General features: G+C 58.1%; 1 protein-coding gene across 3 annotated transcripts in view; it reads right to left on the bottom strand.

The window, feature by feature from the left end:
• The window catches only part of PDE2A (phosphodiesterase 2A), a 393,111-nt gene that overhangs the window by 17,978 nt on the left and 352,789 nt on the right, over window positions 1-22,344 (bottom strand). For all 3 annotated transcript variants that reach the window (XM_038378055.2, XM_038378059.2, XM_043504002.1), the window contains 10 exons: window positions 20,246-20,376; window positions 16,920-17,031; window positions 12,032-12,071; window positions 8,912-8,975; window positions 6,852-6,930; window positions 6,289-6,466; window positions 3,671-3,783; window positions 2,828-2,905; window positions 2,128-2,250; window positions 1,467-1,537 (listed from right to left, as the gene is read on the bottom strand). In XM_038378055.2, the coding sequence (XP_038233983.1) occupies window positions 1,467-1,537; window positions 2,128-2,250; window positions 2,828-2,905; window positions 3,671-3,783; window positions 6,289-6,466; window positions 6,852-6,930; window positions 8,912-8,975; window positions 12,032-12,071; window positions 16,920-17,031; window positions 20,246-20,376 (989 nt within the window). The remainder of the gene's footprint in view (window positions 1-1,466; window positions 1,538-2,127; window positions 2,251-2,827; window positions 2,906-3,670; window positions 3,784-6,288; window positions 6,467-6,851; window positions 6,931-8,911; window positions 8,976-12,031; window positions 12,072-16,919; window positions 17,032-20,245; window positions 20,377-22,344) is intronic.

The following is a 22,344-nucleotide window of genomic DNA, read 5'->3' as shown; positions in this document are numbered from 1 at the left end:
AGCTCCTTGAGTATTCTAGGATTCATTTCATCTCGTCCCAGTGACTTGAAGACATCGAACTTGTCTAAGTAATTTTTAACTTGTTCTTTTCCTATTTTAGCCTCTGATCCTACCTCATTTTCCCTGGCGTTCACTATGTTAGACGTCCAATGGCTACTAACCTTTCTAGTGAAAACTGAAACAAAAAGTCATTTAACACCTCTGCCAGTTCCACATTTTCTGTTATTGTTCCCGCACCCCCCTCCCACACCTCGTTGAGTAAAAGGCCAAACCTGTCCTTGTCTTCCTCTTGCTTCTAGTGTATTTATCATGGGGCCTGCTGTGCTCACAAGCCCTGGGCACAACTGGCTCTGCAGCTCCTTGCCATGTCATAGGCGTGTGCATGCCTGAACCTGTCAACGTTCGTGGACCTGTGTGTCCATGGGCCTGTGAGCGTGCGTGGATCTGTGTGTCTGTGTACCTGTGAGTGTGCATGGATCTGTATGTCCATGTACCTGTGAGTATGCGTGGATCTGTGTGTCCGTGTACCTGTGTGTGCATGTACCTGTGAGTGTGCGTGGATCTGTGTGTCCGTGTACCTCTCACCGTGCATGTGCCTGTGTGTCTGTGTACTGAGAGTGTGCATAGATCTGTGGGTCCGTGTACCTGTGTGCGTGGATCTGTGGGTCCGTGTACCTGTGTGTGCATGTACCTGTCACAATGCATGTACCTGTGTGTCTGTGTACCTGTGAGTGTGCATGGATCTGTGTGTCTGTGAGCGTGCGTGGATCTGTGGGTCCGTGTACCTGTGTGCATGCATCTGTGTGTCTGTGAGCGTGCGTGGATCTGTGGGTCCGTGTACCTGCGAGCGTGCGTGGGCTCAGATGCCCGGGGTAGGAGCATGAGCTGGACGGGGAGGCTGTTTACGCAGGACCACCCTCTGTTATTTCCTGGCCCTGACTCCTTTGGCCAGGGGCTTGCTAGTCTGTAGGCTGTCCACCTCCTCCTATGCCCGTGCCCCTGCCCTGCTCCACCCCCTTCCCGGCCGAGGATCTCGAAGAGCTGCACACACACCACTCCATTAAGCCTCACAGGGAGACGGGTCAGGATCCTTGGCCTCACTTTACAGATGGGCAGAGTGACATGCCAGGGCCAGAAACAGAACCCAAGAATCCTGGCTCCCAGTCCCCGCCCCGCCATTATCCGTTACCTGTACTGAGCCAAGTGCGTGCTAGGTGCTTTGCTCTCCCCTACCCTGAACGACCCCCCACCACCAGGTCTCTGTAACACCCTGACGCCCTGCGGCTGCCAAATGCGTGTCTCCATCCGGGGATTTCCTCTTCTCCGGCTCCAGCCCTAATACGGGGCCTACCTGGTACCGAAGTGCTGGGCAAGAGCACCCCCTGCTGGTCACAACTTCTCCCCCGCCCCGGACGCTGGGCTCCCAGTGCAGCCAAGCCCCTGTGCCGAGCCGCGAGTGAGCCCACCTGGCTAGCGTCTGGCGATCCATTTTGTAGTTGTTAATGAAGTTCATGTCCTGCAGCATGCTCAGGATGGCCTGCAGAGGGAAAGGGAGCGGAGAGCTGGCTGAGAGGCTGCTCCCGGGCACACCTGGCAGGGGGCTGGCGCTGAGGGGGCCCGGCTGGGAATGGAGATGACTCCCTGCACCCCCTCAGCGTTCCTTGCGGGCAGCAGCTACATATGGCACAAACTCTCCACCAAGCTGGCGCTGACGCACCAGTGGCTGTCAGACCCCCGCCCCTGGGTGGGCCCAGGGGGCAGCCAGTGATGCCAGGAAATCGTATCGACGCCTTGGACCTGAGGCGGGATTGGAGCGCGGGGCACCCGTGTTAAACAAAGGTGAATGCAGCTCCTTAGAGGACAGACGCCCCAAGCCAGGGCTGGATCCTAGCCCAGGCTGTCTCAGGTACCTACTTAGAACCCATCACCGTAGCATCAGACACCTCCTGGATTTCTCTGAGCACCCCTCGGAGGCGGCCCAGAGCTACAGACACTGGAGGCACAGAGTGATCCGCCCATGCAGGCTGTGGCAGAGATCCACACCTTGGGTGCCCTAGGCTAGCCCCTAAGGCTCATCCCCCTCTCAGGGACGGGCAGGCCCTAGACGCCGGCCCCGTGAGCACTAACCATGGGCGTGTCATCCTCGGGCAGCGAGCGCGGTGTGTAGGTGAAATCGGCGAACCGATAATCGATGCTTTCCACGGGGCAGATCCCGTCGCTGAGCAGCTTTTTGTATTCCTCATCTGAGACCTGCAAGGGAAGCCCCAGGAGGGGCTGTGAACACTGGGGGCCAAAGCCGGGGCCTGGCGGAGGAGCTGCAGATACAGGCCACATTCAGCTGGGCACAGGCGCACGATGCTGCCCTGACAGCCCTGTGCAGGGCTCATCTGTCCACCAGGTACAGCCTGGGTAGCAGCTGGGCTGGCACCATGATCTGACCCGGAGGCAAGAGGGGTTCCCGCGCCACGGCCCATGCTGCCCTCTGGCCTCTCTGTGAAGCCTGTCAACGTTGGGGCCAGTTAGTGCACTGCTGACTCATCGGGGTAGTCAGAGGCTGTGACCCGGTTACACTGGGGCAAATCCAGAGTTTGCCCCTAAAATGCAGCCAGCTCTGGGGTGGAGCAAGGCAGTAACGTTGGGTGTGCAGCAGCCTGTAGGCAGGGGAGCGCAGACTGGCCCCTCCAGCGGGAACTAGAAGGAAGATGAGCCAGACACCCATGGTGTCACCCATCCCTACTCATGGCTCAGTGCTGCGGAGACAGCGACAGCCAGCCCCACGACCCCAGCCGCCTTGGCCCCATTCCCTGGGAGCCCCCCACCCCCTGACCTTCATGTGGTACATCATCATTTCGTTGGCCACGTGGCTTCGGTACTGGGCTTCGTGGACCTTCTTGTAGAGCAGCGACTGGAGGGGAGGGAAGCAGAGGGTGGTCAGAGCCCCGGGCGGACACGCTTCTGCTGCCCTTGGCTCTCCCGGGGCCTGAGCCCCCGCCTCGTGCGCTCAACACGAGTCTTTCCAGGAACTCAAGCCCTTCAGTCTCCTTCGGCCTAAGGCATGCAGCGCTGGGGTGCGCCTGAGCTCCAGCCCCCCCACTCCCCCGACCTGAACTCACGCGCACATGGCCAGGCATTGCCTTCTACCTCTCCTAGGGTGCCGAGAAGCGACAAGATTCACCGATGACCCAGCGTTATTTGAGGCTCCGCTCGCTACCTGTAACTACGCTCCCCTCTCCATGTTCAGCTGAAATGCGGCTGCCTCTGGGGTGGAACCCGACAGACAGTGCGGAGCCACACAACTGCTTGAGACAGGAAGGGAAGAAGAGCCTGGTGTCCAGTCACAGGGAGAAGTTAGGGAGGCAGACCTGGGGGGCCCAGGGCTAACCCCGTGCTGTGCTGACATCCACCTGGAACGCTCCATAGAGGGCAGCCGGTCTGAAAACGTCAGGGTTGGAGCAGGGAGGCAGACGCTGCTGGGGTGTCGCTGGGTCCCCAGCCTTTCCCGACCCACTGCATCCACCTCTCCCCAGCGAAAGAGACTTGGGGAGCTCGGCAGCTTCCAAGGATGGGCCAGTGCCCAAGCCACTGAGAGGGAATCCCCAGCATGGGAATCCACCCCTCCTCCTGCGGGCGCTGAACCCACCCACATAAGGCAGCCCCCCCCGCCGCTTACGTGGGCGATGCTGATCCCGCAGTAGATGGAGAAAGCCGTGGCCAGGTCCTCGTCGAACTTGCTGAACCAAGGCCCGTTAATCTTGTTGACCAGCTCCGCCACCCCGATGACCTCTGGAAGAGCAGCGAGAGCCCAGTGTACAGGCGCCCGGGGCCGGGGCCGACACACAGGGAAACCTGGCCGCTCTGGACTCCCAGCTGTATTCTGGCGTGGGTCTGTCCAGGAAGCTGGTCCAGAGGGGGCGGGGCTGGGGAGGGGGAGCCGGTCCCTCCTGCCTCCCACTCCAGCGACCCACAATTTCCAGCACTGGGCGAGCAAGTTGAGTTGGGAGGAAAGGTCAAAGCCCAGCGTGAAGCCAACAATGGGGTGCCCGGCCAGAGGGCAGGGGAGGGAGAGTGTGTCCCTGGTGGGGCACGGTGCATTCCACAGGGATTGGTGGGGAGCCCAGCGAAGGGTTAAGCAAATCGGCTTTGGCGGGAGGGGGGAGGACTGAAATTGAGTGGGGAGCGCCACTACGTGCCTTGAAGATTTGCTCCCCCGGCTGTTTGCAGACACTCTACGGCCACTGGCAGGGAATCGAACCTGGGCCCGCCTCTCCCACACCGCCCAGTCAGCACCAGGCTGCCATAGTGGGGCTGGCACTAGAGGGCGACATGCCCACAGGCATGGGGATAGCAGGACCCAGGTCGGGGGAGGCAGCAGGGACCAACCGGCTGCTAGAGGTACCGGTGGGGGGCATTTAACGGCAGCGTCACCGGGCTGCTCGCACTGGGTGGTTTGACTCACCAATATCACAGAGCCCCGAGGGCAGCCAGTGCCGCCCGCCAGTCCCACAGGGGAAGGGCCGAGGCCACCTGGCTGCCCACAGGAGGGCCAGAGTGTGATCCCACTGCAGGGGGGATGACCTGGCATACAGGGTGTTAATGTGGGGGCTGCCACTTGCCCCCCCTTAGATGGTCACTGCCGGGCGGGGCCAGGCCAGTGTAAGGTGCTGGGCTGGAAGCCCCATGGCCCCAGAAGGGGTGTGGCACAGCACTATGCTGTTCAGAGCCAGCTCCCCCATCCTCGTTTTGATGGTGAGCTCTCTAAGCAGGGCCTGGCATTTGCACTGTCTGTGCAGCCCCTAGCACCCGGGCCTGGCTAGGGCTTCACTGCAATACGACTAACTCGGGCCGGACACCCACGGGGGCTGGACAGCCCGGTTGCTTGGCACCGGGAATGTGTCCACTGGGGGTAGACTGACGATGGACTTGCCTAGTCAGCATGGCTCGGCATGTGTGCGTGGCGGCCCTGGAAATAAATCAGCCTGCTGCTGACACCCAGCTACAGGAGTTGCTGCTGTGGCTCAGGTGCTTTGGAGTAGGAGAGCCCAGGTTCTAGACCTGCTGCTTGATGATGCAGTGGTGTGGGGGGCCCAGAGGATTTGGCCTGTGTGTTTTAAATAAATCACACCCACTAACCGAGGTTATTTTGCCGGACACAGAAGAGTGGGGCTGGGGCTAACAAACCCAGCTGTTGTCCAGTGCGCTGGAGTTAGCCGGCCTGTCACGATGCACAGGGATGCCATTCAATCCCTGTCCAGCTGCTGGTGCTGGTGGGCCAGGGGACTCCCAAGCACCACCAAGCTCAGGTTCTGGGGATCCTCCCACCTGGGGATCTCAAAGCACTTAGGAACACTTAGTTAAGCCTAACAATAAAGTCCCCGGTAAGGTGGCTACATAGACATGGGCCAGATCCTCAGCTGGTGTGTTGTGGCATAGCTCTGCTGACTTCAATGGATATTTGGCAGTTAACACCTGCTGGGGACCAGGCCCAGATGTTGTGACAGGTGGGGAAACTGAGGCACCGGTTCAGTGGCTTGCCAAGGGACTCGCAGTGGGTTGGTAACACACCCTCCTGAATCTTATCCCTGTACGTTAGCCATAAGCTCGCCCTGCCACCCAGGTGCAATGGGCTGAGCATCAGGCTCCATCCAACCTTCGGGGTGCGGGACTCTCTGCCCCAGGAAAGGGCTGGGGGTCTCCAAAACGCGCGGCACTTAAACAAGTCTCAGGGCAATTTAACTTCACTCCTCCCTTCTCACAGCCCGCCCCGTGTCAAGGGTCAGTTCCATGCTCGTTATCTGAGGAGTGGGGGAATTGAGGCACAGAGCTGTCACGTGCCTTGTCCAAGATCGCAGAGCCGCAAGCAGGCCATAGGGGTCCTGCTACCACCACTAGAGCGGGGCTCCCTCATCCTCAGCACCGGTGGCGAATTAACACAGAGGCTGCTTCTTGACCTTCTCCCCTTCCCTTCGTCTCCAGCTGCTCTGACCCATCGCCAGGCTCCTCTTGGGAATGAGGAGACTGGCGGAGGCAGCGGGAGACACAGAGGAGTTGGCTGCATGGGGGCCGCCGATGGATCCCAGCCCAAGAAACGCTGCTCTGGGAGAACACGTGGTCAGGAACTACGCCCTGGCGACCAAGCTGGGATCTGATGGGTCTTTGCCCTTGTGTGGCCTCGACCCCACCCGGCACCCCAGGGGCGCGGCATCGAGGGAGCGCTGTGTCCAATGCCCGAGTGCCCTGGCAGCGCCCGGGGAGCTGCACCCTGATGCCCAGCTCTGCCTAGGCTCTCACCATGGCTCTCGTTCTTGATGGGGAAGCAGAGGATGTTTCGGGTCCGGAAGCCGGTGCTGTCGTCCACCCCCCGGTAGAAGAGCGGGTGGGAATAGGCATCCTTGATGTTGAGGATCTTCCCCGTTGTTGCCACGTGACCCGCAATGCCCTGGTCTGCCGGGATGCGGATTTCGTAGCTCTGAGGGACAGGATTGACCGAGACGTTGGCCCCATGCTGTCCAGCCCTCCCCATGCCCATCTCTGTCCAATCCCTCATTCTCCCGGGGCTCAGGAAACTACCTCCCATCCCCATCTCCTGGGATTCGGTCCCATCTCCCTACCTTGCACCTTGCCCCTCTCCATCTCCATCTCCAACCCCCGCCCAGCCTCCCTGTCCCAGCTTAGTTGCCATCTCCTGGCCCTCATGTAGCAGCGCCCTCGGCTTGGCATGGAGACCACTCTCCTCCTCATGACCAGCCCTCCCTGGTCTGGAGCGGGTGGCTCCAGCTGACCCCCTCGGCCTCACCTCATCCTCGGGCCTGCTCCATCCTCCCGGGCCTGCCTATGCCACCGGGAGGGCTTACCTCGTCATCCACCACGCCCCCATCAAACACCTTGGCCACCAGCTCATGGCTGAACGTGTCCAGCAGGAAAACCGAGCATCTGCAAGAGACAACCAGCCGCTCAGCCAGATCTCCACAGCAAGCAGGCAGCCTTGGCTGCACGGCACCATCCAGTCGCGGGGCAAAGCCCATGGAAGGCAGTGGAACAACTCCCATTGACTTCCCTCGGCTTCGGACCAGGCTCACGGCCTCTGGGTAGCACATCTTCCCTTTGGATTCATTGACCCAGCGCCCTATCATGAGACGAGAGAGATTCCCTTGATCCTGGCCTCTGTGGTCACCAGTGATCCCGAGGCATGGGGTGTTAGCCCCACAGTTCTGGCTACATTCCAGCTGGGTAACGACATTCGGCTTTCCTCAGTTTCCCTGGCTCTCCCTTCCGGACAAGGTATTCTTCACCTCCTGTCCTCAACTACGCAGTGCTGTTGGGCATTGAGAAGTAGCTGCCACATTCCACCCCAGAGGTGACTGCATTTCAGTGGTGGCTACATTTCTGTGGTGGACAAAGATCCCTTAAGATAGAGGTGAAACACTTTGGGGCCATGTTGGATAAAATTAGCTGGTTTGCCAACAGCTGCATTATGTAGGGTTGCCAAGATCTGGAGTCTCCAGAAATTTAAGATTAATCTTTAATTAAAGGTTATGTCATGATGAAACCTCCAGGAACACATCCAAACAAAATTGGCAACCCTATGTGGGTGGCATATTCCTCTACCCTGGTCCCTTCCTGTAGTTTTTCTCATGGATAGGGGGTAATCTAGTCCTCTGCAATCAAAACAAACATGGAAATTAAAACATTTATACTCCACTTCCTGTTATATTTACAAAGGCGGACACCTGAGAAGGAGAAAATTAAGACTGATAGTGTGTAATTGTAACTGTGCCTCCCGGGCCATGTAACCTTAACTCTGCCCCCACGCCATGTAACCTTGACTCCAGCCCCCAGGACACATACCCCTAACTCTGCCCCCTGGGACATGAACCTTTAATGTTGCCCCTTGCCCTTGTGCATCTGCATCATTATGCTGCAGTTGTTACTCACACAATCGTGGTCTATTTCTCAGCAATTATATTGCACCGTAGGAGTCTCTCTCCGGGACACGAAGCTGCATGCAGCAGGAGCCAAAGAACACACTTCTCCCCGAGCCCTGGGTAGGCTGCGTGTGGCTGAGTTTTGCCCAGCCCTAGTCTCTGCAGCTGCTTGGGCTATTGGTCTGTGGGCCAAGCCCGTGTGAATCAGGCCCAGTGCTGCCCTCCCAGGGCCAGCCTCAGGGGCGCAGGATCAGGCCCCGTGTTTGTACCTTTGTGGGGCTGGGGGCCTCGGGTAGGGGTTTCCATGCGGCTGTGCAGCAGGTGAGTGAGCCTGGCATGCTCCAGGGCTGGCGACAGCAACCCTCAAGCCCCTTGGGGGCGGCTTTGCTGCCTTTCCAGGGCATAGGATTACACGGGACTGCGGCGTGCTCATCATCTTGTTCCTCGCGATGCGCTGGAGGGAGCAGGCAGCCGGGCAGCTGCGTTCTAAGTGCAGGCCTGAGCCCTGAGCCCCTGCCCTGGGCAGGATCCGGCCCAGGACAGTCCCGAGAGAGCCATGCTGATCAGAGAGAGCAGGGCCTGGCTTCTCCTGAGCCCAGGGGTGGGGGGATGCCTGGAGCAGCAGCTCTGCTGGCTCCGCCAGACCTGCTCCGAGTCACGCCGGGGGGACGCGAGAGGAGAACCAGGCCCCATCTCCAAGCCCAGGAAGTCTGCAGGTTTGCTGCCCGACTGGGGCATGGCAGGGGGAGCGAGCGTGAGGAGGGGGGAGATTTACACCGGGGAGCCGGAGATCAGAGCTGTAAAAATAACCAGGGAGGAGCAGCTTTCCCACAGGATCAGCTGTTCCCGGCGCATGTCCCAGCCACAGCAGAGATCCAGGAACGTAATCCCAGGGGGCGTGAACACATGGCCTCCTTGGGAGCAGGGGGCACCCAGGCTGACTCCCCGCCCCCAGGGTAACGCCTCGCGCAGAGCAGCCGCTCACTCACATTTCGGCGTTGCTGAGATTCCGGGCTTCCGTGATGATCTCCTGGAGCAGCACCGACACGTCATCTGCAGGGGAGAAGCAGATCGTTTGGCAGCTCAGATGCCTGGGCAGGGGCAGGGCGGCTCTGGGCTCCGGCGAAGGGCCACGGAGCCTCTCACCTGTAGGCCTGAGCCCCCTGACGCTGAGCAAGGGGCCTCTCCAAGGGATGGCTCTGTGACCAGAGCTGGTGGCTTCGGGTCGTGGCGCATGGGCGCCAATGACAACCCAAAGCAGGAGCTATGGGGTTAGGCCAAGGTCCTGGCTGCCAGCTCCATACCTGACCCATTACTAGGATGCCAGGCTGCAGCTCTGTAGTCTGAACACACCAGGGTTCTAATCCTGGCCCCAGTGCCAGCTCCCTCCACAGCGTGTCACTTCCCTGCCCTGTGCCTCAGTTTCCCCATCTGTACAAGGGGACAGCGCCACTTACTTACTCTGATGGCAGGCTGGGAGGCTTGGCAAGATGCCCAGGGATGAAGCAGGTGCTATATAAATGATGCAAGGGCCAAATTCTGCTTTCCATGACACCGGGGTAAAACCGGAGGGATGCGACTTGGAGCCCCCTGGGGCCACTGAGAGCAGGAGCTAGCACTTAACACTGCTGTACAGCCCTTTAACACGGCCCTGATGCCCTGACTCCATCCCCAGGCCTCTGGACACACGGACGTGGCCTGCTTGAGCACCCAGACTGGAGGAGCACTGTGTGCTGCCAGCCCTGGGCTGGGCTTCTTCCCCAGTCAAGCACCCGGGCAGGCTTTGCCCAGCCCTGGCTGCCAGGCAGTCATTTATCACAGCCTCACATGGCTGGCGTCTCTGCTGGAGCTGGCTCTGTGGCCGGGCATGGGCCACCCCGATGAGCCCTGCTCTTTGTGGGAGCGTGTGCCCTCGGCAATCTGTCTCGGCCTTATCTCCACTGCCTACGTGTAAAAGCCGTGTTGCGGTGCGCCTCGCGGGTCCCACCGGCCTTGGAGAGGAGCCGAGTGAGGATGTCTGGGAGCACACAGCCAACTGGGGGCAGCCGTGCGAGAGCTGGGGAGGGGACGTCAGCCTGCTAACCAGCTAACTAGCCGGAGGAAGGCAGGCCTAATGGTTGGACATTAGCCTGTGACTTCACCCTCTCCTTCGTTACGATGGGAATTGGGCCTGGCTCGTGAAACACAGAGGCGGTGGCCAGTGTCTCCAGCCCATTACAGAATTTGGGGCTGGCCGTTCAGTCAGGAGCAGGGCAGAGCCGACCCACACCTCCCTGCATGTTTAGAGCTGGGGGGGCTGGTTCAGCACATGACACAGAGATGGGGCTGACCTTCTCCCAGGGCAGCCTACAGAGAGCATAAAGGCTTAGGACAGAGGGCCAGGAACAGGTTTCAAGGGGTTGTGACCCCCCCATATGGCTGAATGAGGGGGTCAGGACCCAGCTAGAGAGGAGCGTCCCTGTAGAGAGAGGCCAGCGATGCTGGTCGGCATTACCATGTGGCCCCTTAGTGGATACAACCCAAGCTGCGATTTCTAACTCCCCGCCAGCCAACGGGAAAACACCCCACAGAATGGCCGCCGGGTGTCCCCCGTGAGAAAGGAGTGGGCGGTTCTCAGCCCAGTCTGCACTGGGCTTTGCCCAGGTCACTAACCCACTGCGGATTGGCACTGATGGTGGCAGCCATTACAGGAAGGCCGGGGAGACTGGGCTCCTTATTCGTTAGTGTTTTGGGGTTTCCCTCAGGATCCCAGGGCAGGGCAGCACCCACGCCCTGTGGGGCAGACAGAAGGAGAGCTGGCTGGGGACGTCTTCGGGGTGCAGGGCTGGGTCTCCATGATGTGACATGGATGTGACATATTGGGGGAGCGACAGTGTGTGTGTGTATGCATGCATGTGCAGGGGATGTGTGGGTGTGGATGTACATGGGATCTGTGTGTGTGGGTGTGTGCGTGTGAGTGTGTACAGGGGATCTGTGTATGTGTATGCATGCATGTACAGGGGATCTGTGTGTGTGTGCAGGGGATCAGTCTGTGTGTATGCATGCATGTACAGGGGATCTGTGTGTGTGTGTGTACAGGGGATCTGTCTGTGTGTATGCATGCATGTGCAGGGGATCTGTGTGTGTGTACAGGGGATCAGTCTGTGTGTATGCATGCATGTACAGGGGATCTGTGTGTGTGTACAGGGGATCAGTCTGTGTGTATGCATGCATGTACAGGGGATCTGTCTGTGTGTGTGTACAGGGGATCTGTCTGTGTGTATGCATGCATGTACAGGGGATGTGTGTGTGTGTGTGTGTGTGTGTGTGTGTGTGTACAGGGGATCTGTCTGTGTGTATGTATGCATGTACAGGGGATCTGTGTGTGTGTACAGGGGATCTGTCTGTGTGTATGCATGCATGTACAGGGGATCTGTGTGTGTGTGTACAGGGGATCTCTGTGTGTGTATGCATGCATGTACAGGGGATCTGTGTGTGTGTACAGGGGATCTGTCTGTGTGTATGCATGCATGTACAGGGGATCTGTGTGTGTTTGTGTGTACAGGGGATCTGTGTGTGTGTACGCATGCATGTACAGGGGATCTGTGTGTGTGTACAGGGGATCTGTCTCTGTGTATGCATGCATGTACAGGGGATCTATGTGTGTGTGTGTGTGTGTGTGTGTGCAGGGGATCTGTTTGTGTGTATACATGCATGTGTAGGGGATGTGTGGGTGTACAGGGGATCTGTGGGTGTGGGTATGTGCGTGTGTGTGGGTGTGTGTGAGCGAGAGATGCTGCCCACTAGTGACTGCTCTGCCGAGAGGAGAAGGGCCCACCGTTGCTACCAGCTGAAGCTGCTCTGTTAGCTGAAGCCCTGGGAGCTGTATTTTGGAGCTGAGAAGACAGGGCTGTGAGCCCTCCCTGTGTAACAAACGCAGAGAGGCTGCCGTGGATTTGCCATAGGGGCCCGCATCCACTAGGAATGTGGCTTCCCAGCGGGCCCCCACCCTGGCACCACCAACCCTGGGCCAGAGGAATGTACACACCTAGAGGCGAACGCCCAGCCGGCCCATCAGTGAGTTGGGCGCCAGCAGTACATAGCCTGTAGGACCAGAAAAAGCCACCTACCCAAGTGCGTAAACAGGTTCTTAGCCACTTGCAGGAGCGCCTGTGGGGGAGAAGGGAAATCTGGTTATCTGAGTTCATTATTGGAGTTAATTAGACAAGTCTGCTCCCCTCCCGCACCCTGGGCTCAAGACCAGTCACCAGCCAAAGCTCACTTCTGTCTTCCTGCCTGTGACCTCCACAGTCTCCTATAAATCCCCATGTTTCCTCCTAATTAGCCCTCATTATCATCCACAAGCACCTGACACCCCTGGAAGGGAGCAGGCCTGAGCGCTGGGTGTACTGAGGGCCCTGACAAGCGGGATCTCCCCCACGGTGCTGCCTTCAGCTCAGCGGTGTTAGGGTAGCAGCGGAGATCAGGGCCCTACTATGCTAGGTGCTGCATGTACACAGAGCGAGAGCCAGTCCTTGCCCTGGAGAGCTTACAGGCTACACAAAGGGTGGGAGGGGAAACTGAGGCATGGAGAGGGACCGGTGACAAAGCTAGAAATGGAACCCAGGTCTCCTGACCCCGCCCCCCCCAAATCCAGTGATCGAGCCACTAGGGCACTTCGCCTCTCCCACAGGGCATTCCGGGGAGTACAAGAGAAATGCTCAGAGGGGCTAGGGGAGAGGAGGGCAGGATGACGCGGAGGTGATGGGACAGAGACGCCATCCAAGGGGGATAAGCTTTGTGTCCTACCGGTGAGGGAAGTCACTGCTTTAACCCCAGCCTTGCTCTATTGGTGAGTTCCACCCCAGCCCCTGTTAATACCATCAAATGGTTTCTAAACATCTGTGGCTTCCCATTAATTCCCACCCCCCCCGTCCCCCTGGGAGCAGCGGCCATCCCTCGGGGCAGAAATCAATTCATCTCTGGAAGAGACACTGCCTCTGTCCGGCCTTAGGCCCAACAGGTGAAGTTATTTCCTGGTCCCCAGTGCAATGCTGAGGCTATGCCCCACAGTGCCACCCGAGGGTGCCCCGAGCACAAGGCTGAAGGAGAGGTTCACTACCTTTCAGGTGTGAGTGTGTGGGCGGGGGGGTTTGGAGCAAGCCACATCTGATGCTGTCAAGGAGTCAGCATGGGTTGGTCTGGCTGAGCGTGCGAAGGAGAGCACGTCAGCGTGTGCAAGCGACTGCATAGGTGCATAACCAATGCCAGTCCGTGTGACTGTGTGAGATCCCGGGTGTGTCAGTGTGCAAAAACACTAGGGTATCTGCATGTGCAAGGGATTGTGTCACCACAAGCGTGCTGGTATATGTCTGGGTGTGCCAGCGGATGCGCGTGCAGCCATATGCCGTTGCATGCAACAGTGTGAGAGAATAGGGCGCGTAAGTGCACGTGACCCAGCCCTCGTGTGTGCATGCACGAGGGTGCCTGGGTGTGTTCACTAACCCTAAGCAGCAGCAGATTCAAGCCCCCGGAAAGCAAGGCAGGTGTAGAACTGGGTGGGAAACAGTTTTCCCAGCCTGGAAATATTTTCGAGAGTTTGCAAGTTTTCACCTGACTGTGGACAAAAAGTCAAATTCGAATGTTTTTGCAAATAAAAAAAAAAAGTTTCAGCTTCGGTCAGTCCCAGTGGTTCCTTTCGTTCAGTTGGAAGAAACATTTCCTAATTGCAATTATTTCTTCTTTACCCTTTTCTCCGTCGAATGAGCTTCAATGTCAAAGAGAAACGCTGGGAAACTGGACCATTTGGCTTTGAAAATGTGGAAACAAAACGATTTGACAGTTTCAGACCCTTTTTTTTTTCAGACTTGTTGCCAAATGGGACATTCGCCAACACGGACCCGGTTTCCTGAACGGTTTTGACAAATCAGCATCGTTCAATGAAAAAAATGTTTTGTCAAAAAGTTCCCGACCAGCTGATGGCCGGAGCAGGCGAGGACAAATCCTACCCACTAGGGGGCAGTGCTACACACACAGTCCGTTACCCTCCTAGAACCCCAGCTTTGGAAGTCTGTTACACATGGGGATGAGTGGCCACTCCCCAGCACCAGCCAAACTGAGACCCTAACCCAGCCCTCACCCATCCCATTCTGGGGAAGCTCCATCTCTCTGCCCTGGGATCACGGGGGGCCAGTGTTATTACTAAACACCTCTGAACAAAGAAGCCGCCTCTTGGGGAGGCGAGAGTATGAAAAATAATTAAATCCTCCCTTTAGGTGCCTGCTGAGATGGGAGAGAGCAATTGCATCCTGGCAAATGTGCCCATGGCGCCAGGCGCTCGCTGCACTGGACTAGGTCTCCAAAGATCTGGGTTTAATCCCTGGCTCTGCTACTGACCAGAGACAAGTCACTTTATTGCTGTGCCTCAGTTTCCCATCTGTAAACCGGGGCTAATGATTGTGTCTTGTCTATGCAGTCAGCTCCTGAGGGCAGGAACTGTCTCTTACAATGTGTCCAAGCAACGCCTGGCACAGTGGGGACCCAGTTTGATCTCGGCCAGTTGGCGCTGCTGTCCCATGGATCTGCTCCCAACAGATACCTCCTTCTCCTCGCTTCACGCCCCCAATGCCCAAAGCAGGTGGTGCCTGAAAGGACTTGGGCCTGTCTAAGCACTAGCTCCAAGGCCTTCTGATGGTCAGCATGTGCAGCTCTGCCTCCCTGTGGAAAGGGGGCGGCGGGCAAAGAAACAGCTTGGCACTAACGTCACATGGCCAGATGCTTTGGCACGACTAGGCAGCTTTAGTCTTGTGGGACACTGATACGGGATCAGCCCTGCTGACGTGTGTATGGACCGCTGCCCCCTGCTGGATGGTGCCGATGTGCGGAGGGACCCCGCCCCCTGCTGGATGGTGCCAATGTGCGTAGGAACTCCTGCCCCCTGCTGGATTATGCTGATGTGCGTAGGGACCGCTGCCCCCTGCTGGATGGTGCCGATGTGCATAGGGACCCCACCATGATGCTGATGTGCCCATGCCCCGTGCTGGGTGGTGCTGAAGTGTGTATTCACCACTGCCCCCTGTTGCTGTGGATAGGATGGGTCACACTCTAATGGCTGGGGTCCTGAGCAGAGGACAAAGCCCCACCATCCCCAGTAAGAAAAGGCGATTCTCCTCTAGCTCATGTTGTCAGCGGTCTCTGTTTTACTGCATGTGGCGGGCTTGGGGGCTGAATGACAGGCGGTGAAATTAGCGGTGTGATGGGCACCACGACGGGGGAGGGCTGCAGAGAGTGGAACTGACTCATTTCTATCTGGCACCGAGCCGGGACGGAGCTGATGAGCCCGTCCTGGGCTAGAGTTGCCAGGTGTCCAGTTTTCAACTGGAACGCCCGGTCAAAAATGGACCCTGGCAGCGCCAGTCAGCATCGCTGACCAGGCCATTAAAAGTCCGGTTGGTGCAGAGCTGGCAGGCTCCCTGCCTGGCTCCGTGCAGCTCCTGGAAGCGGCTGGCATGTTTCTCTGGCTCCTAGGCATAGGGGCAGCCATGGGGACTCCATGCACTGCCCCCGCCCCGAGCGCCAGCTCCGCAGCTCCCATTGGCTGGGAACTGCAGCCAATGGGAGTTGCAGGGGCGGTGTGTGCGGATGGAGGCAAAGCACAGAGCCCCGTGGCCGTCCCTTCGCTTAGGAGCTGGAGGGACGGAATGCCACTTCCAGGAGCCACCTACCCTGCCCCATTCCAGAGCCCCCTCCTACACCCAAACTCCCTCCCACAGCCTGCACCCCAACCTGCTGCCCCAGCCCGGTGAAAATGAGTGAGTGAGTGAGGGTGGGGGAGAGTGAGCAATGGCAGGGGGGATGGAGTAAGCAGAAGCGGGGCCTTGGAGAAGGGGTGGGGCAGGGGGCGGGACAAGGGTGTTCAGTTTTCTGCTATTAGAAAGTTGGCAATCCTATCCTGGGCAGATCTGGATGGGACGGGTGACACCAGCAGAGGTAAGAGCAAAGTCGACTGGCTAACAGGCTGAGTGCACAGCACAGAGACTCGGCCAGGGGGCAGGACAGAGTGGGTGGGTCAGACAGGTGCTGAGAGGCTGGATTCCCTTGCGGTTTAGGATCGGACTTGAGATCTGGGGACAGTTCCTGGCTCTACCCTGGATGCATTGTCAGTCCTGGGGTAAGTCACTTCATCCTCCTCGCCTCAGTTTCCCCAACTGTAAACTGGGGACGAGTCTTCTCTACTTCACAGGTAGAACTTTCATCTCTTCATGTCTGCCAGGTGCTTAGATATGGCAAAGGAAAGTGTATAGCTAATGGGGTACACATGTAGGTAACCCCACATATCCAGCCAGGGGAAGCTCCCGATCATCAGGATGGGGATCCCCCCCGCCAAATGTGTGGGACTGGTCCTACCTTTCCTGGCCTACAGGACAATCAGCCCTGAGTTTACACGGAGACCTGTGAAACATCCTCCCAACAACACAGCGACCTGCTCTCCACCCCGGCCTCTGGGAGAGGGGGCGTTATGGGCCCCGCAGCATGACAATGCTGGAGACAGTCTGACAGCCTTGCAGGCTTTTCCAGAGGGGATCCTGGCTTCAGAGAACCCTCCTCGGTAGAGCAGGCCTCTCTAGAAGCTGGCCTACATGGCAGATAAGGGCCAGCTACTGCTACCAGCCAGCGGAACTTCTCCCTTAGCTGAAGTTGTGAGGCCTGCACTGTGGAGCTCAAAGCCCAGGGGTCTAGCCCCGTGCTGGCAGGGGGTTGAGGGTTGGGGAACAGCCTGCTGTGGGTGCCCTGTTCAACCCCCTCTCAAATGCCTGTCTTGCCCCATTCCCTCTTCCAGTGCAGCGATGCCCCAGCACCTCCACTCGATGCCCCATGGACACTCAGTCCAGCCACCCCCCCACCAAATGGTGGATGTAGCCAGCTGCCCCCCCCATACACACTGCTGCAGCAGCCGCCTGGCACAGCCTGTTACATCCCTGCAGCAGTGCGTAATGACGGAGCGAGCTGCCCCCTTACCTGGCACTCGCACTTCAGCTTCTGCTCCTTCTGGAAGGCCAGTGTGCTGGTCAGGACGGTGGAGGTGTAGCAGAAGCAGTGCTGGATTCTGTGCTCGTCGGCCTCCGTGTAGCTGAGGCGAGAAGAGTGGCACGGTCAGAACAGGGACGGTGGGCAGCGGCTCCTGCAGCCAGTGCTGCTCAGCCGGGGAGCCTGCCGGTGCAGCCTGTCCAGAGGAGATCCACCTCACTGACATGCAGCCACCTCTGGGGCAGGACATGGCAGCTGTTCCCCAGTGCACCACGCATTCCCCTCCTCTCTCCTGGACGATCGCAATGCACTGCTCCGAGGCCCAGCTCCTCTGCCCTGCCTCAGTTTCCCCAGCTGTAGGACAGGAATGAGGCTACTGACCCACCCCGCAGCAGGGTTGGGGTGAGGATTACTACACAGTCTATCAGGCCTCAGGTCAGGTCAGCCAGGATTTACTCTCATCTGCTCCTGTCCCCTTCCCAAAACCCTGACCTGGACTGGGCCTCGCCCATGAAACGGTGGCAGGGGTACTGGCGGGATCAGGGAAGGAGGGCTCGGGGCAGCTGAATGCGAGAGGCCTGGTGAAGGCTGAGCTGAGTCGGGCACGTTGCCAGCCAGCCAAGCAGTGGGAATGGGGTTTTGCTCTGTTATTATTAAGCTCTGAATCCAAGTTTCAGGAAATGAATTACCCAGTGAGGGGGATTCTGTGTCTGTGGATTAGGGGAACCCTTTACTGCGCCTTTAATCGGAGCTGGTGCTTGGCTCGGACAGTGCCCAAACCTGGCATGGACGCTGAAGGCTTTGATCATCAGTAGAGCTCTTCCCTCTGCCCTACACCTGCTTGGGTCCCAAGCACCAGGCAGTAACAGCCCAGGGCACAATTCTGCCGTGTCCTTCCCCTTGTGTCGTCACTGGAACATGCAGCTGAAAACGACACCATTCTGAGTGGGAGCTTTTTTGCATCCATGTGGCAAGGGGGCATCTGGCAACACAGCCCCCTGCTGCAGTGAGTTCCACCGGTTAACAATGTGGTGCTCAATGGAGAGCTTCTTTGCATGGTGCTAGGGTTACACGTATGTTCCAGCTCACTCCATCGAGTGAGCCCTTGGTCTCCTCTCACGGGGTGAAGGAGAGACTGCTGGGTTTTCATTCCATCCTTCCTGGTCTTAAAGACCCCAGTCCAATCCCCTCCACTCTTCCCCGCTATTAATTTTCTGCCTCCAGTATCTGATGCTACAGCCCAAGGCAATGAAGTCCCAAGTCCCTCCCTACACCAGCCAAATGCTCTAATTAATGTCCCTCGAAGCAGCTACACAATCTCAAGACAGCTCGATTCCCTTTAGACCAGTGGCACCAACCAGTGGGGGGCAGAATGCTCCCCCGAGAGTTTCGCACTTGCTCAGCGTTCCACAGGCCGCAAAGCCAGGTTGCTCTGAAGCAGCGGCTCCGTCCGACCTCAGGCCAGCTGTCCCGCTACGGCTGCACGCCAGCCGCTGACATCCCAGCCACACTGATGGAGGAGCGCCCAGGCCAAATGGCGCAAGCAGAGTTGCACCCCAGCACACTCCATTTCGACCTGCCGGCGCATGGGGAGTCTGTCTCTGTATGGCCTGGTGCAGGAGGTCTGCCAAGAACTCGGCTCCTAGCGGCACCAGCTTATGCACTGGGCGGGTAAAATAGGGAGGCTCCCCGGGCAAGACAGACCCGGGGTCCCTGAGGGAGGAGGATGGGGGTGAGTGGGGACCGGAATGGGGTCGGGTCTGGGGGGCCCCCCCTGCAATCCTCCCCCAAGAACTTCTGAATTGGTGGTGCTGCTTTAGACGGGCTGGCCTGTCTCCTACCCACCTGGCTCCCAAGCAAGCGTTCCCCCCGCAGGGAAGGTCTGTCTGTCCTGAGAGGCGTGATGGAGGGTGAACGAGGTGCCGAGGGTCTGCAGGTTGCACGTGGCTAAGTGCATTGATGGTGGTTCCTGCACTGTAACTCATGGCTAAGAGCAAATCACCAAGATCGCCAGAGAGCTCTGGGCCAGCGTTGGTACTGAACAAGGCTAAGACAGAGGGGCTTGGCTGGGGGAAGTTCCTAGTCACGCTTATTGCTGCAGGGCCAGTCGAAAGCTTAGCCCCTCTGCGCTAGGAGCTGTACATAGTGAGCAGCAGACGGTCCCTGTCCCAAAGAGCCGACAATCCCAATAGACCCGGGATGGGGGAAGGGTAGGACAAACCAGCTAAGAGACGGCAGCAAACAGCATGTCAGTGCCATGGGGTGTTTTTGAGGGGCTGTTACGGCGGTATCAGTTAAATGGGAAGGGAAGGGAAGGGGGCGAGGGGGATGGGGCAGGAGAGGAGACACAGGTGTGGGGAGATGCGGAGGGGAAGGATCTGCAGGGGAAGGGAGGGACTGGTGCCAGCAAGTTCTCTGAATGGCCCGAGGACCCTGCCTTGCACCCACAGCTTGGAGTTTCTGGCTGATCTTGGCAGCTTTCTCCAAGGCCCCATTGTGGGGCAGTGGGAGGGGAGGTATCACCTGGTCCTAGTGCCACAGAATGCACTGGGGTCTCCCCTGAACAGTTCGGGGTCCAGAGGGGTGCTGGGCGGAGAGGTGGCCAAGGCTGGGCCCCATTTTACCTCATCCCCCTCCATACAGCACTCCCTGGAATGGATGACTTCCCCCTATAGCGATCCTGCATTACAGCGGGGGCAAGGGCAGCCCCCCAGCTACAGGAGCCCCCTAGCTCCCTTCCGATAGCCCCAGGAGTTCACAACAGAGAAAAACACGGCCGACATGGTCTTACACGCAAAGGTGCAGCCAGAAAAAACTACAAGGCCCAGCATGCAAAGCGCCAGTGTAGCCTTCTGTTGGGATCCAGCTGGAGCACAGTGCATGCTGGGAGGTGTAGTTTACAGGAGCCACACCACTATGCTGGCGACGAGGGTGGCCTGCCAGAACCCAATGCCTGAGTGATAGAGGCCGCCTGAAACCGCCAGCTGGTCCCCCCCGGCCAGGAGCCCTCTTCTGCAGGCAGCTGGGCTCACAACCATCTAGCCCAGGGGCCACCAGCACAGGCCGGGAGAGTGGGAGAGATGGTGCGGCAGCGAGGTGATGGAGTGATGCAGACCGGTCGGTGCAAAGGGACCAGAGCTGGAGCCTGCCAGGTGCTTGGGGCCAGGCTCTGCTCTGGGCTCCAGCCCAGCCCGTAATCTGTGTCCCGTCAGCATAGCTCTGCGCAAAGGTGCAGCGAAGGGGCCCCGGCCCAGCCGTAGGGAGCGGAGCCGCTGTCAGCGCCCAGGGAGCAGCCTCCCCAAGAGGCTCCGACTCACCTCTCTCCTCCCAGCTTGTTGAAAGTGCAGGCTAAGGCCACCACCTGGGAGGTGGCCCGGCTAATGACCGGCACGCACAGCATGGAGGTGACCTCGAATCCCAGCATGTTGTGAAGCTGCTTGTGTTCCTCCTGGGAAGAGAAGATCAGACCAGGGTGAGGGTCAGGACGTGGGACAGGGGAGGGTCAGATGGTGGTGAGGGTCAGGATGTGAGGCAGGGGAGGGCTGGACTGGGGTGAGGGTCAGGACCTGGGGCAAGGGAGGGTCAGATACGGGTGGTGGTCTGGATGTGGGGCAGGGGAGGGTCAGGCTGGGGTGAGAGTCAGGACGTCGTGCATGGGAGAGTCAGACGGGGGGTGAGAATCAGGATGTGGGGCACGGGAGGGTCAGCCCAGGTGAGGGTCAGGATGTGGGGCACGGCAGGGCAACAGGCATGGAGCATTTCATTTATTGATAGAGCTCATGGCCAGAGGGGACCACTGTGACGCTCAGTCGGCTCTCCTATATAACACAAGCCAGAGAACTGCCCCACAAAAACTCCTAGGGCAGAGCTTTTAGACAAACATCCAATCCTGATTTAAATATGTCCAGTGTCAGAGAATCCACCCTTGGGAAATTGTTCCAGTGCTTAATTACTCTGAACCTTCAAAATTTACACCTTATTTCCAGCCTGAATTTGTCTAGGTTCAACTTCCAGCCATGGGATCGTGTGCGACCTTTCTCTGCCAGACGGAAGAGCCTATTGTTATATATTTGTTCCCCATGTGAGTGGTTATAGACTAATCAAGTCACCCTTTAACCCTCTCTTTGTTAAGCTAAGTCAATTGAGCTCTTTACGTCTAGCACTATTCATTTTCTGATTCTTTCATCATTCTCCTGGGTCTTCTCTGAGCCTCTAATTTGTCAACATCCTCCTTGAATTGTGGGCACCAGAACTGGATCCAGGATTCCAGCAGCGGTTGTGCCAGTGCCAAACGCAGAGGTCAAAAAACCTCGCTGCTCCTACTCGAGATTCCCCGGTTTATGCACCCCACGATCTCATTCACTCATTCATGTTCAGCCCATTAGCCACCACAATCCCCAAATCTTTGTCAGAGTCACTGCTTCCCAGGATAGAGTCCCCCATCCCGTACGTGCGGCCTGCATGCTTTGTTCCTAGACGTAGACACAGAGAAAGGGCGCAGGATCTAGGTACTGTGAGACACAGCAAAGGTAACACCCTAGCTACATGTGTGACCGTGTCTCCCCCATCCGGCTGCAGCCACTCACCCAATTAGCAACAGGGAAAGGGCCAAGGGGTCACGAGTCCTTGACACCTGTTTGCAACCCCAACCTGAGAACCGGCAACAGGCAAAGCTCAGTGGTTTGAGCATTGGCCTGCTAAACCCACGGTTGTGAGTTCAATTCTTGAGGGGGCCATTTAGGGATCTGGGGCAAAAATTGGGGATTGGTCCTACTTTGAGCAAGTTGAACTAGATGACCTCCTGAGGTCCCTTCTAACTCTAATATTCTATGATTCTATGAACTGATGCCCTAACTGGGAGGCAACATGGCCTAACAGATACAGCACTGGAGTGGGGACACTGGCTGGCTGGGTCACCTTCAGCCAGGCACCATGCCACTCTGTGCCTCAGTTTCCCCATCTATAAAACAGCGATGATGCTACTAAAGCCCTTTGCATTCTGTGGAAGACAGTGCTCTATACCAGAGGAAGGTATTACCATTATTAATTCATTCCACATCAATGGCTGAGCAGCCACCCGCTAATAACAGCCAGGTGGCTGCTCTCTCCGATCCCCATCTCTAGCCTCGCTCGGAGCAGTGGGGGGCACGGGGACGAGTGGAGCTGTCTGTTCCCTACGCTGCTGCCACGCGGGAAGTTTGTGGTGTGGATGTGTCACAAACGGCTTCTCAAGGAGAAGGAGAAGCAGAGAGAGAGATAACTGGAGAGCAGACTCAACAGCCGGTTACTGACCACTGAGCTCCTGGGCCCACAATAAGCCTCTAGGAAATCTCCGAGTCAGTCTGAACAGCTGTTTACCCCTCTGCGGCTGGGCTATCCCCTTCTGTTTATCCTTGCGGGAGTAATTCCTTAGCTC

Source organism: Dermochelys coriacea, chromosome 1 (genome assembly GCF_009764565.3).
Source record: "Dermochelys coriacea isolate rDerCor1 chromosome 1, rDerCor1.pri.v4, whole genome shotgun sequence".
Classification (NCBI taxonomy): domain Eukaryota; kingdom Metazoa; phylum Chordata; order Testudines; family Dermochelyidae; genus Dermochelys; species Dermochelys coriacea.
Note: the sequence above shows the minus strand (reverse complement) of the source record. Positions and strands in the feature narration are given on the sequence as shown.